Below are 17,278 nucleotides of genomic sequence, written 5' to 3'. Positions count from 1 at the left end.
GAGATGGCTGGATGGCATCACTGACTCGATGGACGTGAGTCTCAGTGATCTCCGGGGGTTGGTGATGGACAGGGAGGCCTGGAGTGCTGCGATTCATGGGGTCGCAAGGAGTCAGACATGACTGAGCGACTGAACTGACACTGTTTCAAATTCATGTTTTCATGTTCTTCGGATAAATATCCAGAAGTGGAATTGCTGGGTCATATGGTAGATCTAGCCTTAATTTTTTGAGGAATTCCCATGCTGTTCTCCATAGTGGCTGTACCAATTTACATTTGACTAACAGTGTAGAAGGTTCTTTTCTCCACATCCTGGTTATTTCCTGTATTTTTGATCACAGCCTTTCTAACTGGGCATGAGGTAATACTGTGCTTTTCATTTTTCTTTCCTAATAGCTACTGATACTGAACATCTTTCATGTGCCTGTTGGCCTTCTCAATGTCTTTTATTGAAAAATGTCTATTTAGAGCCTCCACCTAGTTTTTTATCATAATATTTTCTTTGATGTTGTGTTGTATGTTAATAATATATTAGATGTTAACCTCTTGTCAGATATATGAGTGGGTTTCCTCATTCCTGCTCTTAAAGGAATAGCTTTCAATTTTCCACCAGTATAATGTTACCTGTGGGTTTGTCATATATGACCTTTATTATGTTGAGGTATCCTCCTTCTGTACCCATTTTTTGAGAGTTTTTTTTTTTTATCATAAATGCATGTCATGTCCTTTCAGATGCCTTTTCTGCATCTTTTGAGGTTATCGTATGATTTTTATCCTTCATTTTGTTGATATGGTGTATCAGGTTTGGTATCAGGGTACTAATGTTGGCCTGGTAAAATTAATTTGGAAGCATTTCCTCCTTTTCAGTATTTTGAAAGAGTTTGAGAAGGGTAAGTATTGAGTCTTCTTTGAATGTTGGATAGAATTTACCTGTGAAGCCACTGGGCCTAGAGTTTTGTTTTGGGGGATGTTTCTATTACTGTTTCAGTCTCTTCCTAGTGGTCAGTCTATTCAGATTTTTTCTTTAAAATTAAATTGAGTCAGTCAGTTTATTTCTGGCTGTGCCGGGTCTTCGCGCGGGCCTTCCGCAGTGGTGGTGAGGGGTGCTCCTGTCTAGCTGCCGTGCTCAGGCTTCTCACTGTGGCGGGTGATCTCATTGTGGAGCGTGGGCTCCAGGTGTAGAGGCTTCAGTGGTCACAGCGTGTGGGCTGCAGTGGTTTTGGCACATGGGGTAGTTCCTCTGTGGCATCGCCAAGCGGATTCTTAACCACTGGGCCACCAGGGAAGTCCTGTTCAAATTTTCCGTTTCTTTACATTTCAGTCTCCGAAAGCAGTATGATCCTAAGGATGTTCTTTTTCTTCTGGGTTGTCCAGTTTTTTGGTGTGTAGTTCTTCATAGTATTCTCTTGTAATTCTTTGTATTTCTGTGGCATCCACCATAATTTTCTGTCTTTTATTTCTGACTTTGTTTATCTGAGCCCTCTTTTTTCTTAGTGAGTCTAGCTGAAGGTATGTCAATCTTGTTTTTCTTTTCAGAGAACCAGCTCTTAGTTTCATCAATCTTTTCTGTAGTCTTTTTAGTCTCTATTTATTTCTGCTGATTTTTAATTATTTCTTCCTTTATACTGAGTTCCAGCTTTGCTCAGTCTTCTTTTTCTGGTTCCTTTAGATTTACGGTTAAAGGCTAGGGCTTCTCAAGTGGCTCAGACAGTAAAGAATCGCCTGCAGTTTAGGAGGCCCAGGTTCAATCCCTTGGTTGGGAAGATCCCCTGGAGAAGGGAATGGCAACCCACTCCAATATTCTTGCCTGGGGAATGCCATGGACAGAAGAGCCTGGCGGGCTACAGTCCTTGGCATCACAAAGAATCAGAGCGACTTAACACTTTCACTTTTTTCACTGAGGTTTAAGGTTAGATTGTTTGAGATTATTCTTGTTTCTTGAAGTATGCTTGTATTGCTGTAAACTTTCCTTTTAATATCACTTTTGCTGAACCCCATGGATTTTGGTATGCATACTTTCATTTCCCTTCAGGTATTTCTTGATTTCTCCTTTAACTTCTTTATTGACTTGCTACTGAACTGAGCTTGATTGTGCTCAGTAAGGCCAAGCTACTGACCCTGAGTTGTGGTTAAGGAAAGTGCAGCCTTTATTGCAGGCACCAAGCAAGGAATCCAGGCAGCTAATGCCTCCAAGCCTTGAACTCCCCAGAGGCTTTCAGGGAAAGGTTTTTAAAGAAGAGAGAGGGAGAGGGTTGAAATATGTGTGATCAACTCATGGACATTCTTCTGATTTGTTGATAGTGAGGTAATTAGGAGTCAACATCATCAACCTTCGGGTTCCAACTAGTCTGGGGTCCATGTGCTTTGGGGCAGCATACAGTTAACTTCTCCCACCTGGTGGGAGTTTTGGTATCTGCAAAACAGCTCAAAGGACATGGCTCAGAATATTATCTATAGCCCTTGAAGAGGAACTGAATGCCCTTTGACTTTGTTTCATGGCTAAACAATTATTATTTTGTCTTGCTTGACCATTTCCCTTTGTTTCTGCATTTTTTCACTTCTCTGATTAAATTTATTCTTTGGAACGCAGGGAAGGTGTAGGAGGTCAACGTTTTTCTACAGCAAGAGCCAAGTGGAGAGCATGGTAGTGGTGGCAGAGGGGTTCTGTCCTGGGAAGACCCCATAGCGTCCTGCGTGGTTACAGACCCAATAGCTGTCCACTAGCATCCTATTTAGTCTCCATAAATTTGTGATTTTCCCAGCTTCCTTCTTGTAGTTAATCTCTAGTTTCATATCATTGTGTTTGGAAAATACGCTTGAAGATATGATTTCAGTCTTCTTAAATTTATTGAGATTTGTTCTGTGTCCCAATGTACGATTTATTCTTGAGAAAGTTCCAAGAGCATCTGGGAAGAATGTGTATTCTGCTGCATTTGGATGGAATGTTCTGTGTGAATCTATTAAATCCATGTAATCTAATGTTTCATTTAAGCCTGGTGTTCTTTGTTGGTTTTATGTCTGGTGGATCTATTAATTCATGTAGGTTGAATGTTAAGTTTGCTTAACACAGTGGTGTTGCTGTGTTTAGGTCTGTGGATGGTTACTTTATATATTTTGATGCCCCTGTGTTAGGTGCATATATGTTAATAAGTGTTATATAAAGAATGAGTGTTATCACCTCTTGAGGACTCGTCCCTTTTAACGTGACATAATATCCATCTTTGTCCTTGGTTATCTTGTTTGGCTTGAAGTCTATTTTGTCTGTGTAAGCATAGCCACCCTACTTTCTTTTGGTTTCCATTTACTCAGAGTATCATCTTCCACCTGTTCACTTTGAGCCTGTTTTCGTTTATGGAGCTGAGCTGAGTCTCCTGGAGGCAGCATATGGTTGGGTCTCATTTTATATTCCATCCAGACACCCTGTGTCTTTTGCTTTGTCAGTTCAGTCTGTTTATGTTTAGAGTGATTGTTAATGCGTGAGGACGTAGTGCTGGCATTCTATCTTTTGTGTTTTGGTTGCTCTGTATCTCCATTATGCCTTTTCCCGTGTGTCTGCCATTTTAGCCAGGTGATTTCCCATGAGGTTTTCTCAGTCTCCTCCTTTTTGTGTTTTACGTACCTCTTTTAGATGTATGTTTCGTGTCACTCACGAAGTAAGAAGTTTTGTGTAAAATGTATCAGATAATATAGTCCTTTTACTGCTGATATTTGGCATCTTAACTTCATTTGCTTATATGGGTTCTATCCTTTCCCTCTGTCCCATTTATCTTTTTGTCTTCTCAAATTATCCCTTATGATGTTGTGAGCTTGTGACCAAATTAGTTATTTTTACTGCATTTTAAAAAGTTTTATTCTATAATTGTTTAACAATCTATTCTTATACAGTTTCACTTGTCTTTCTTTTTTTCTTTTTTATGACTGTGCACTGCATTGCATGTGGGATCTTAGTTCCCTAACCAACCAGGGATTGAGCCCTCCACACTGGGAGCTCCGAGTCTTAAGCACTGGAACACCAGGGAAGTCCCAGAGTTTCACTCCTCTGTCTGCTTACTGTCTACCTTACTCAAAGTTTTGTGTACTTTTGCCTCTTTGATTCAGATAGAAAAGGTTCTTTCAACTTTTCTTGTAAGGCAGGTCTAGTGGTAATGAGCTCTCACAGTTTGGGAAGATTTTATTTCTCTTTTGTATCTGAAGGATAACTTTGCTGGACAGAGTATCCTTGGCTGAGAGTTTGTTTTCATCTTTTAATCTTTGGCTCTGATATTCCACTCTCTTCTTGCCTGTAGTTTCTGATGAGAAATCTGCTGATAGCCTAATGGGGATTCCTTTGCAGGTTTCTGCCTTTTTTAGAACCCTGGCTGCATTTAAAATTATTTCTTTGTCATTTTTGACAGCTCTAATGCGCTGTGATAAGGTGTTTTTGTGCCGAGGTAATTACTGCAGCTTTATGGGCTCACGTGCCCAGTTCCTCCCCTGGGTTTGGGACATTCTCAGCTCTAGTTTCCTTAACTAAACACTCTCTTCCCTCCTTCATCTCTCATCTTTCTGGGACACACGCTACCTTTATGGGCCTTTCCTGGTGGGGTTAGATAGTTCCTCTGGAATTGTTTAATTTTTTAAAAATCATAGTTTTCTCTCTTCTTCTACCTGAATCATTTCCAGATTTTTATCTTTGGGCTCAGTACTCTCTCTTCTATGTGGTCTGCTCTATTTCCAGTGCTTCCTGTCTCATCGTACTTATTGAATTTTTTACTCCACAATTTTTGTTTGGTTCTTTTTTAGAGTTTCAGTCTCTTTGGCAAAGTATTACTTCTATTCCATTAATTTTATTCCTAAGCTCATTGAACTGCCTTTCTGAGTTTTCTTATAGCTCATTAATTTTCTTCTTGAGAGCTATTTTGAATTCTCTATCAGTTAGATCAGATACATCCACATCTGTCATTTCCTCTTTGGCCGAGCCACTTCATTCTTTCTGGAGCTATTAGTAATTGCCCTTTTGTCTTCCCCAGTAGCATATTGGACACCTTCTGACCTGGGGCAGAGCTGGGGGGCTCATCTTTCTGGTGTCATATCTTTTTTCTTTTCATACTGGTCATGGGGTTCTCCAGGCAGGAATCCTGGAGTTGGCTGTCATTTCCTCCTCCAGTGGACCATGTTTTGTCAGAACTCTTCACTGTGACCTGTCTGTCTTGGGTGGCCCTGCATGGCATGGCTCATAGATTCATTGAGTTGTGTAAGCGTCTTCACCACAACAAGGCTATGCTTCCTGAAAGGTGATTCAAGCTGACTTGGAACTCAACATTAAAAAACTGAGATAATGACATCCAGTCCCCATCACTTCATGGCAAATAGAAGGGGGAAAAGTGGAACCGGTGACAGATTTTATTTTCTTGGGCTCCAGAGTCACTGCGGATGGTGATTGCAGCCATAAAATTAAAAGATGCTTGCTCCCCGGAAGGAAAGCAGTGACCAACCTAGACAGCTATTAAAAAGCAGAGACATCACTTTGCCAACAAAGGCCCACATAGTCAAAGCTATGGTTTTTCCAGTAGTCATGTATGGGTGTGAGAGTTGGACCATAAAGAAAGTTGATTGCTGAAGAATTGATGTTTTGAATTGTGGTGTTGGAGAAGACTCTTGAGAGTCTTCCAGTCAATCCTAAAGGAAATCAATCCTGAATATTCACTGGAAGGACCCATGCTGAAGCTGAAGATCCAACACTTTGGCCACCTGATGCGAAGAGCTGACTCACTGGAAAAGACCCTGATTCTGGGAAAGGAGAAGGGGGCGACCGAGAATGAGATGATTAGATAGCATTGCTGACTCAGTGGACACCTCCCGGAGATAGTGAAGGCAGAGGAGCCTGGTGTGCTGCAGTCCATGGGGCCACAGCGAGCCAGGCACAACTGAGGGATTGAACAGCAACAACAACAATAAATCAGATTACTAAATTCTTTAAGTTTGATTTCTGAAGAATTGTCATTTTTGTCTCTGCAATACCATGCTATCATGGTTTCTTTGGCGTGTGTGTGTGAAACTGGATGGATTTCTCTTCTGCTGGTACATTTGAAGTAGTAAACACTTTTCTCATTTCAGTAACGCTTTTTTAACTTTGATTTGAGTTCAGCAGATTGATGACTAGAGGCCTTTTTCCTGGATTTTCAGTAGGTGGCGCTGTAACTCAAGTTTTTGGGGTCTCTTCCCTGAGTGGCCTCTGCCTGCATTTGAGACAGTGTTTCCACACCCACAGCTCTGCTGGATGCTTCCCCACTGCCTGTTGTTGCTCCGTGTGCCTCCGGGGTCATGGGTCTCTGCTGTCACTGGCGTTGCTGCTGAGGGGGCACTGGGATGGAGGACACTCCCACCCCCATGGTGGGGGTTTGCCGGGGTCAGGTCACTGCGCCCTAGTATGGAGAGTTGGAGTGGGAATGAGCTGGGGTGGCTGGCGTCTCCCTGGGTCTGGGGTTGTCCAGTTGTTTTGTGGGTGCCATTGCCTCAGGCAGGGGATGAGGTGGCTGGAGCGGCTGGGGTTGTCAGCCTCCTCCCTGTGGCTGAGGGCACCTCCATGCTGGAAGTCGGGGTCCTGGGCACCACACCCCTGCTGCTGTGGTTCTGCCTGGAGCTTCAGCATCAGCTGCTGTGGTCCCCAGTGGAGAAGGGGTGTGAAGGGCAGAGGAGCCTGGTGTGCTGCAGTCCGTGGGGTCGCAGAGTCGGACATGACTGAGCAACTAACCAGCAACAGCAGCAAATCAGTGGTGTCACTGACTTTTGTGACTTTAAGTTCGGTGTCTGGAGAGCTGTCATCTTGTTGCTGTGATGCCATGTTACCATGGTTTTTAGTGACCTGACCTCACGGAGCGTCCCCAGTTGGGGATTGCAGGCCCCGCCTCCGCTGCCCTGCTAATCCTGCCTCCTCGGTATGTTCCAGTGCGCCCACCTTCAGACACACAGGTGTGGGGGTCTCTCCAGGGTCCTGGTGTGCTGGGCAGAGGAACCTTGGCTGAGTCATGGATGTTTTACTAGTTGTAGATTGAAGCAAGGAGATGAAGAGGGCATCTTATGCCCCCCTGATGCTGACCTTGAATCAAAGTTGACATTATTAATGGAAGAGAAAGGATATAGAATTCAGTCAATCCACTAGTGAGAAAAAATATTACTCATTCATAAATTCATCAAAAGTGGTATCATTAAAATAATGAACAAATAGGAAAAGTATGGTTTTAAAGAGAAGGAAGGCCTTTTGCACTGTAATGCCAAGGACATAAATGATAAAAATCACTAGTTTCTGACTCACAGAATGAACCATAAGAACGAACTTACGGTTGCTGGGGCAGGAAGAATGGTTGGAAGGGAGAGTTAGGGAGTTTGGGATGGACATGCACACACTGCTATATTCAAAATGGTCTAACAAGGACCGACTGTGTAGCACAGGGAACTCTGCTCAGTGTTACGTGGCAGCCTGGATGATAGGGGAATTTGTGGGAGAATGGAGACATGTGTATCTACGGCTGAGTTTCTTTGCTGTCCACCTGAAACTATCACAGCGTTGTTTATCAATTATACGCCAATATGCCTGGAGAATCCCAGGGACGGGGGAGCCTGGTGGGCTGCCGTCTATGGGGTCACACAGAGTCAGACACGACTGAAGTGACTTAGCATAGCACAGGGTAAAAAGTTTAAAAAGACACAAAAAACAAAAAAATCACCAGTTTCTATTATAAGAATTTAAATCAGTATTTCAAAAATCCAAATGAGAATTATACACTTTTCAAAGTTATAAAAGCTATTTAATGAGTATATGAAAATTGAAATTCTCGAGTCAAATTTTAAAAACATATATCTCAGCAGATATCCTAGCAAATAACTTGAACCATTTGTTAGAAAGTAAAGTTTATATTTAGTGAATTTATAAAAAACTTTAATGAGCATACAAAAGTATAAATTTGCAAAATACATAGAAGACAGTTTTTTTCCTCTATGATAAAAATTACAGTAATTAATGCAGAAGATAAATTGTAAAAACTGACTATATTTTCTTTTATGTTTTCTCAGCATGCTAAATAATTTAATAAGAGGAAAAGAAAGCAAAAATTTTTGTTGAGGTGGTGGTGCAAAAGACAACCTAGAAAGGAGAGAGGCATGTTTGGGAATGTGGCTGGAAGAATCTACTTCGTGGTTTTGGTGATGAAAAACTATTTCTTCCTATTCTTCTTTTGAAAGGTGTAAGAGACTTGGTTCTGTTTCTCCTGGAAGGAACTAAAAGAACAGGGAAAAAAAGTGAAAGTGTTAGTCCTGCCCAACTCTTTGTGACCCCATGGAATGTAGCCTGCTAGGCTCCTCTGTCCATGGCCAGAATACTGGAGTGGGTTGCCATGCTCTCCTCCAGGGGATCTTCCCCACCCAGGGATGGAACGCAGGTTTCCTGCACTGTAGGCAGATTCCTTCCTGTGTGAGCCACCAGGAAGCCCCCGAACAGAACTGTAAGTGAACTGTGGATGTTCCGTGAGCAGGTAGTGTTGCAGGAAGGGAGACCCCTTCCAGGGCCCGAAACTGGGCTTTTGTCCAACACTTGGAAATGAATTGTCCGAGGAGACACATATGCTGACAAAGCAAGAGATTTTATTGGCAAAGGGCACCCGGGTGGAGAGCAGTAGGGTAAGGGAACCCAGGAGAGCTGCTCTGCTGCTTGGCTGGCAGTCTTGGGTTTTATGGTGATGGGATTAGTTTCCGGGTGGTCTTTGGCCAATCACTTTAATTCAGAGTCTTTCCTGGTGGCGCACACATCACTCAGCCAAGATGGATACCAGGGAGAGGGATTCTGGGAAGTGGACGGACACGCGGTGTCTCCTTTAGACCTTTCCTGAACTCTTCCGGTTGGTAGTGGCTTATTAGTTCCGTATCCCTTATCAGGATCTCCTGTCATAAAACAACTCATGCAAATGGTTACTATGGTGCCTAGCCAGGGTGGGCGGTTTCAATCAGTGTGCTTCCCCTAACAGTAGGAGGCAGGGTCTTTAGAAAGACGATGATGTGTTGTGTCATGGGCGATGAGATCCACTGGGTTTGCATTGGTGCTGTCCACTTGGCTCTGGATAGAACAGAAAGACACAGGATCTTCCCCTGCGATTGGACATGGGTGTGCCGGGTTCGTGGGCCTTCAGACTCAGACTGAGACTTGTACTAGCAGCATTCCATACCCCCAGTTCTCAGGTCTTTGGGTTTGAACTAGAACCGCTCAATTCACTGTCGTGGGCCTCCCGCTTGCAGAGAGTAGGTGGGACTTCTCAGCCTTAATGATTGCATGACCCAAGCTCCCATGGTAAACTTCTTTCTGTCTGTCTCTACACAGATAGACACTCACACACACCCCTGCTTGATTCTGTTGCTCTGGAGATTGCTGAGTGACACACCTGCCAAATCATAGCGATATCAATAGAGGGTAGAATGGGGCTCACTAGGGGCTGGAGGAGAGGGGGGTGGGGGCCTGGATGGTACAGGATGAAGGTAGCTTTGGAGATGGCTGCACAACAGTGTGATGAACTTCACATTCCTGAATTGTTTGCTTGAACTTGGTTCAGACGGTAATTTTGTGATATATACTTTATAATAGTTAAAAGAAGAAACCGAACCCTTGAGGGAGATATCTGGTGCTCAGAAATCCCACTTTCTAAATCACGTTTAAGGGGAAGAAAAGGAAGCTTGGGCAGGCTCCTGGAGGAGGGGAGGTCAGCTCAGAAAGGCTGAGAGATGGCAGGAATTTCTCAGGAGGGAGGAAGTGCTTAGTCATCCCTTGTTGTGTGAGTCTGCAGAAGATCAGCCAAGCTGGTGATTTTTAGAGAGTATTTGATATTTTTCTAAAAGGTAAATAAGGTCAACCTAGGGCTCAGAGGGGAAGGAAAAGTCATTTTCCTTAAGTGACCAGGAGACCTAAAAGCCCAAGTTGCTTATCTCTTGGAAAGAGCATGATCATGAGGGCCACTCTGGGTTGGGGGTTCCATGCCTCTGGTTCCTCTCTTGCTGGTCCCCTAAGGCCCACGTGTCTCCTGGCTCCTCTGCTGTCCCTGCTGCAACAGCCACTGTATCCAGGCACCAAACCTGCTGCCCACTCCTCTCCTGGTACATTTCTGTCCCTTAACTTCCACCAGTAACGTGAGCACCAAGTCAACCCTCTCCTCCCACCTCAGACCAGGGCAGAACCTCACCCCTGAATCAGACCCCCCATGCTACCCCATGCAGGGGACACCTCCACTCTGCCTGCAGGTCTTACGAGGTCTGTAACCTGGATATGCTTGGGAGTCCCTCCATGTCACACTCAACTCCTCACAAAGGGGAGTGAAGGCAGAGAACCTGGAAGCAACCTTTGCATGAGGAATGCCCCTCTCTGCATTTTGTGTATAGAATTTGAGTGGGTTTTTCTCTTTCTGGCTGAACTAGCGGCTAGTTAGGAAGAAGACCAAAGTCTATTTCAAGATAAAAGATCAAAACTCCAAGATCTTTGTAAGAAGATATAAAAATAAAAAGACACAGAATTTACCAGAGATGACAATAAATATTTTTTCTTTTTTTTTTAAATCATGAAATTCCTTGATTCTTCATTTCAGAAGTTAAAAGAACAACTGTAATTGGTAATTTATGTACCCTTAAATAACACAGAGTATTTATTTTCAACTTTGATGAAGTCTGCCAATAATAACAAAAAATGAAATTGCTAGAAAGTATCAGTGGACTCTTAGATCCATAAGTACTAATTACAGTTTCTGGGCACTCTCTGACTCAGCACACTTATTTTTTTTGGGGGGGGAGGTGAATAAATTTTATTGTTCTATAATTTTCAAAGCCTCTTTGTTTAAGTAGGATACAATAATGATAGAACTAGAAGGATTTCTAAAGGGCATCAAGGTGACAAATGAGTTTCAAATGAGTGACAAATGATACTTCCAGTGTCATTCAGTACTCTCTTTTTAAGACAAATATTTTGTAACACACCCTTGACTCTCATAAGATGAAAGTCACAGACAATAAAGCCTACCTATATATTATATATATATAAAATTCTTGCAGGTAATTTAAAAAATTAGTGTAATGTCTTAACTATAATATAAAAGAGAAAGCAATTCATAATGAAATAATATATGAATTCTCAATGGTCAACCAAGACTTTATTAAAACACAGAATGAGGTAGATACTCAGATTCTTGGCATAAATTTGTATTTAAGGGAAGGAAAATGATCAGAAAGCATTGGTATTAAAAGTAGAAGAAATTTATGAGAGGAAATGAAGATAGAGAGTAAAATAAAGCTAATATTAAGATAAGGAATACCAGATAAGACTTGTTTGTATATGATAAAAAATATGGAAATAACATTAATTAAAATAGGAAAAATGTGAAAGGAAAAATTAGGTGCAAATGGAGTGGATAAAAGAATGCTATTTTGGTAAATGATCTGGGTCTTATTTAACAGTGTACGATCAGATAATTCCTTAGGTCATTTCACAGGACTGGTAATGATGAAGCAGCAGATACATCTGTCTTACAATTTCACCTCATGTCAGAGCCTCCATTCAGACTCCAGGTTTTTGGATTTTAGGTATCATATTCTGTTGCCAGTGACAGGAAGTAGAGGGTGGGTGGGACGAAAGAGCATTAATAAAGGGGGTTTGAGGAGAAGACGGGGTGAATACCTGAGAAGAGCGTCAGAGGGAGATTGAAATCTAACAGGAAGCCTGCATATGAATCATTTTAATGTGCAATTTTACACAATGGATTTCTTATTATTGTACTATAATGCTTATATATACACATATAATAATAATGCAAAACCGTTTCCAGAAAACCTTTACGGATGAGATTTAGTGCATTCATAAAACTGCCACCATAAGCACCTTTGGTTCTGAGTTTGCTAGAAGCATCTCAGCGCTCTTGTCCTGTGTCTGTGGGTCCTGTGCTGAGCTGTGGCCACCGTCATGCTGCACTGCAGACCGACAGCAAGTTGCTGTCACACTCGTGATGGGGTTTCCTGAAATGATGAACAACTTCCCCATCAGATCATCTTTCACTTGGTGTTAAGGCGGTTGCACTCCTGGAGAATTCAGTATGTAATGAAATTACACAGAAACTCTGGGTTTATGTGTCCGGCACTCACATGAACAAGGGCTTGTCCCCTGTATGAGTGTGTGTGGTGGTCTCACAGGACACAGGTCAGGGACAGGTCTTCCCTTTGTAGGATACCTGCCATCTAGGTGCCTGCCCACTGGAGGGGATTTGTGTAGTCCCTGCTCATTCATCCGTTCATCAGGCCTTTTTATTTCTAAAATAAATACAAATTCCTGCTAATGTGATGTGCTGGGGCTTTCCTGACCCTGGAGAGACTGCAGAGGCAGGGACCCCTTCTCCCCTACAAATGAATCCCTGGAGACGGTGAAGGCTCTGCCCATAAGCATGCCTTTCACACTCAACACAGGAAATCTGGGCCATACGCCAGCCTCTGCTACATGCTTCCACCCTCTGGCCACTGTCCCTGCCCTTGTCACCCAAGGCCAGGAACAGACAATCAGGGGGAGCCCTGTGCCCAGAGCCCAAGGGCATTACCCAGACTGACTGGTCCTAAGCCCGCTTACCCATTCCTTCCAGGGAAGCCACAGTACAAACTGTTGTCCACGATTCCCCTGGCTTCCTCTGCTCCCTGCCCAGCTCTGGTGCTTCCTCAGGAGGCCCTGCCAGGTGTGGCATGTCCCTCCTCTTGAGAATGGGGTTAACCAGACTTGGTGGCCTCACTGTGCCTGAATAATAATGATGCCCATGTTTAAAAACACCCATTCACTCTGTCAACCCAAAGAACCCCTTCCCACACATCCAGGACTCCCTGGAGGGCTCCCAGGCACTTGGTGCTCAGTCACTTCAATTGTGTCTGACTCTTTGTGACCCCATGGGCTGTAGCCCACCAGGCTCCTCTGTCCATGGGATTCTCCAGGCAAGAATACTGGAGTGGGTTGCCATTTCCTCCTCCAGGGGATCTTCCCGACCCAGGCATTGAACCTGCATCTCCTGCACTGCAGGCAGGTTCTTTATCAATGAGCCATCAGGGACGTGCCACTGAGGCACTTGGGGATGAGGACAGTCACCGTGTGACAGTCTCCCTGGGTAAGAGGGTCTCCCCGGCTTGGGGGGTGGGTGACAACTTTCTGTCTCACACACACGTGTGTGCACACCCACACAAGTGCTTTCTCTGCATTTTTTTTTTTTCTTGGTGCAGCAATGGTGTGGAAACTGAGCCTGGCATTTCCTAGGCTCAGTATCTGAGGGGCATGCCCTGCAGACCCAGAGTCACAGATGACCGAGTCACAGGTCACTGCTGCCAGCAGGGTTCTGTGTCCACTGCAGGGCCCCCAAGCTCCACTCAGTACATGAGCAAGCATCTGGTCCTCCTTGGGAGTTTGTTTCACGAACTCTTCTTTATGTATCTCCAGCCGGATTGGGTTTGGCCCCAGCTGTCTCATGTCCCTGGCTTCTTCCTGCACCGCTGTCAGAGTAGAGGAAACATTGATTCGCTTTCTGGTCTGTGTAGGCTCCCGGTTTACACTCTCAAGGAGCAGACTCTGGATGGACTGAGGGCCTTCGCTTGTATTAATGCTCCCATTATACTTGGTGACGTGAGCAGGGCGCTCAAGAACAGGTGTGACTTTAGGAGCAAGAGCCAAGGGCAGGGGAGAGCTGATCGGCCTCTGTGGTGCCTGGGCCTTGGCCCCTCCCTGTCTATCTTAGATTAATAGGTTAATTAGGAGGATTTAAACGTCCAGACAGAGCAGAGCGAGGGTGGTTTAATTAGCAAATCAGCCATTAATATTCAATTTACTTCCAATTTGTTTTTCTAACTGAATGGCCTCTCCCATTCTGCCCCCACCTTTCCATCCCTGCAGCCGTGACCCTGGCTCAGGCCTCAGGCATCCCATCTGGACCTCTCAGCATCCTCCCAATGCCCGTCCAGGCCTCCAGGCGCCACCCCCCACCCCCACTGCCTCACTTCTGCTAATTCACAGCCTGTGCCTAACCCCGTGCATCTGATCCCACCTGCTCTTAACAGGCAGGGCCCCTTCTGCTGGCTGTGGCTGCTCCTGAGCTTGGTTATGGTCACCTAGGCGAGGTCCCAGCAGGAAACTGCTGCTGCTTGAACAGGGCAAAGGGAGAGAAGGCAGCCGCTGGCATCACAAACTAGTTTTCCTGATATGTTTGTTGCTCATTCTCTTTTATTTCCACGAAATTGTCATTCACACGAGTGCCCAAGGCTCCCACCAGGGGGTTGAAGACAGTGGAGTCCAGGAGCCAAGGCAGGCACTCTGCTGGTTTGAAGGGGCTGATGGGCAGGTGCTCCCAGAGGCTGCCTGGCAGCTCATTGTGTGGCTTCTGCAGCCTCTTGTCCCAGACCGCCTTGCTGCCTCCTTTCCGCTTGGGGAGGAGAGGTGACAGCCCTGTCCCCATGGCCAGTGTTTTCAGGACCCTGGACAGTGCCTGGAATAGCGTGCAAGTGCAGTGCAGGCTGTGATGTGACCTAAGGCACGGTCATTAGTATGTAAGGTCCTGGGGAATAGTCCATGTGCTCTGTTCAGCTTGGTCTGCCATTACAGAGTACACAGACTGCGACTTACAGGGGTGTTTATACTCTCACAGCTCTGGGCTCCAGACATCCATCTCCTCTTTCCATCTCCTTCCTGTGTCCTCACATGGCCGTCCTTTTGTGGGTGTCTGAGTCCTGATCCCTTATAAGAACACCAGTTCTGTTGGGTCAGAGCCCACCCCCATGACCTCATTATATCTTAATCACCCCTTTAAAGGTTCTTCCTCCAAATACAGTCACAGTCCAAGGTACCAAGGCTAAGACTCCAACAACCCATGACAGGTGGTAAATACCAGACCAAACACCAGCTCAGCATCTCCCTTCACATCAAAAGACAAGGGACCCGGTGCTCTTATTTGCAGTCACCTCTTTGAATCTTTTGTGTGGAGTGTGTGAGGGACTGTGTGTCTCTTCTGTGCTTTATAGTCAGAGAGCTAAAACATGAAACAGTCTGCATGGAGGTCTTTATCTCCTCAAGCACTTGCAGAATTTAGACCACCATCAAACTTAAGCTAGTCTGACTGTGTTGAAAGAAAACTGAGAAGCATTAATAATTAAATCTCCTTTCATTTTGACACATAATGGGGTAGTGACTATTAAGTGGACGAAATGAATTTGGAGAATCCATTTGAAGAATGGCAGTATGTTTCACATAGAAATGTTAGCACTCTGAATTATCCTTCTCTGTAGGGTTTTAATTGATTAATTCCTTCAGCTTTTAATCATGTCTAGTAATCCATGCAGATGGCAAAGACATACAGGAAGAGTGACAGCTAAACAGGAGGGGGAAGGCTGGGGGAACATTCCCCAATTATTTAACGCTAGTCTTACTTCTTTTTTTATTATTATTTTTTTTTAGTCTTACTTCTAATAAATACCTGCCTGTTTGTTGAACACCTGCTCAGATGACTTTTTGTGGGAAGGGGATGTGAGGACATCATGGAGGGCCCTGGCCAGGCTGAGGGAGGCTGGGGGCTGATGCTGTGTCCCCTGTGGTTACTGGTCCATGTAAGGGATGTGGATGGAACATGATAAGATGGGATAAATTTTTATAGTAATTTAGCTAAGATATTCTACTACAGAATCTTCTTCTAAGTAGAAAAACAAGCAAATTGATTTCAACTCATCTTATTTTTTTAGGAACTTTCGGTTTGAGGAAACCATGGTATTTCCCCTTCACCGCATCCTACTGGAAGGATGTGTGTGGGCTAGTGATGAAAAGGCAGAGCCCGGCCAGTTCTAAGCTGTTCTCCTCTAGTGAGAACTTGGATGGTCAAGGTGGGTAAAGGGCGTGTTGGAGGTGTCTTTCTCCTTCCAGTCAGCTTTGGTTTTGGTTTTCCTTTCCAGTTGAGCCTTTGCAACTGTGAGTGCATGGCTGCCCAGAGACCTGCCTTCCATCCTAGGTGGGCAGGAACCTGTGTGTGAGTGTCACTGTTCACAGCATCCTCTGTGCCTCTGCTGTAACTCAGCTAAATGAAGCTCCATTACTAACATGACTTTGTGTAAATAATAAAAGCAACGATGGACAGCTACTGAGGTGTAATATACTTTAGAATGTTCAGTGTTTCACAAGTGCTAGTTTATTCCAGGCTCCATGAAAGAGAGACTGTTGCTGTCCCTACAGACAGGGACATGCTTCCCAGGAGACTCCGTGGGCACCTGCCCTGGCCTCAGGCTCGTTCACAGAGCACAACTTTTTTGGGAAAAAAAATCTATGGATAAACTGGTTCTCACCATGATAATTTTGTACTATGAGTCAATACTGTAATTTTCTGACTATACAAGTCAGAAATACAAATCTTACAGAAAATTTGGATCAGCACCACCTATTAACCTCTGGAGACTTTTGAAGTCTTCTCAGGGTGGACTGCATTTTCCTCACAAATACAAATACAAATCTTACAGAAGATTTGGATCAGCACCACCTATTAATGGTCACCTCTGGAGACTGTCAGTTATGTGTAACTAATCTGATATTGTTCTTCTGTGTATATGTATATATAAACACGTGTGTGTTTATTTTTATTTTCTTGCAAAATGTATAACGTAAGGGCACAGAACCTTGCAGTCACTGCTTTCATTTAAGTTTAGCCATCATAAAATGTGCCTGTTGATTTAGGTAGAGAAAGATTTTGGAATTGTTTCATAAGTTTCACAAATTCAGGCCCGAGGTAGCCGCTGGGTTATCACGTATGAACATTGATTTAGAGACTTTTGAAGTCTTCTCAGGGTGGACTGCATTTTCCTCACAGGCTCATCCCTGCAAAACGGGAAAGGAGAGCTGGAAGGAGGCTCCCCCGGCGTTGTCCTGCTTTCCGTGACCAAGGAGCATGATCGCCACAAGGCGGGGGTCTGGGACCTGACCCTGACCTTCCACAGGGACCAGATCACTGCGCTGCTGGGGACCAACGGGGCTGGGAAGACCACCGTCATGTGCGTCCCACTCCCCTTCTCCCGCCTTCCCTCCAGGGCTTGGGTTCTTAGAGATGTGTTTACCTGTGAGATAGGGGCTGGATCCCTTTTTTGTTTGTTTATTTTTGTTTAGTTTCAGTTATTGTTGTTCAGATGCTAAGTCCTGTCTGACTCATTGTGACCCCACGGACTGCAGCACACCAGGATTTTACTATCTCCTGGAGTTTACTCATATTCATGTCCCCTGAGTTGGA

At 44.4% G+C, this 17,278-nt stretch overlaps 1 protein-coding gene across 1 annotated transcript in view; it reads left to right on the top strand.

Moving 5' to 3' along the window:
• Window positions 1–17,278, top strand: part of ABCA13 (ATP binding cassette subfamily A member 13) — a 374,331-nt gene that overhangs the window by 132,360 nt on the left and 224,693 nt on the right. The window contains exons 36-37 of the mRNA XM_059886027.1: window positions 15,753–15,890; window positions 16,865–17,045. Coding sequence (XP_059742010.1) covers window positions 15,753–15,890; window positions 16,865–17,045 — 319 coding nt within the window. The remainder of the gene's footprint in view (window positions 1–15,752; window positions 15,891–16,864; window positions 17,046–17,278) is intronic.

This window comes from Bos taurus, chromosome 4 (genome assembly GCF_002263795.3).
Source record: "Bos taurus isolate L1 Dominette 01449 registration number 42190680 breed Hereford chromosome 4, ARS-UCD2.0, whole genome shotgun sequence".
In the NCBI taxonomy this organism is placed as follows: Eukaryota; Metazoa; Chordata; class Mammalia; order Artiodactyla; family Bovidae; genus Bos; species Bos taurus.
Note: the sequence above shows the minus strand (reverse complement) of the source record. Positions and strands in the feature narration are given on the sequence as shown.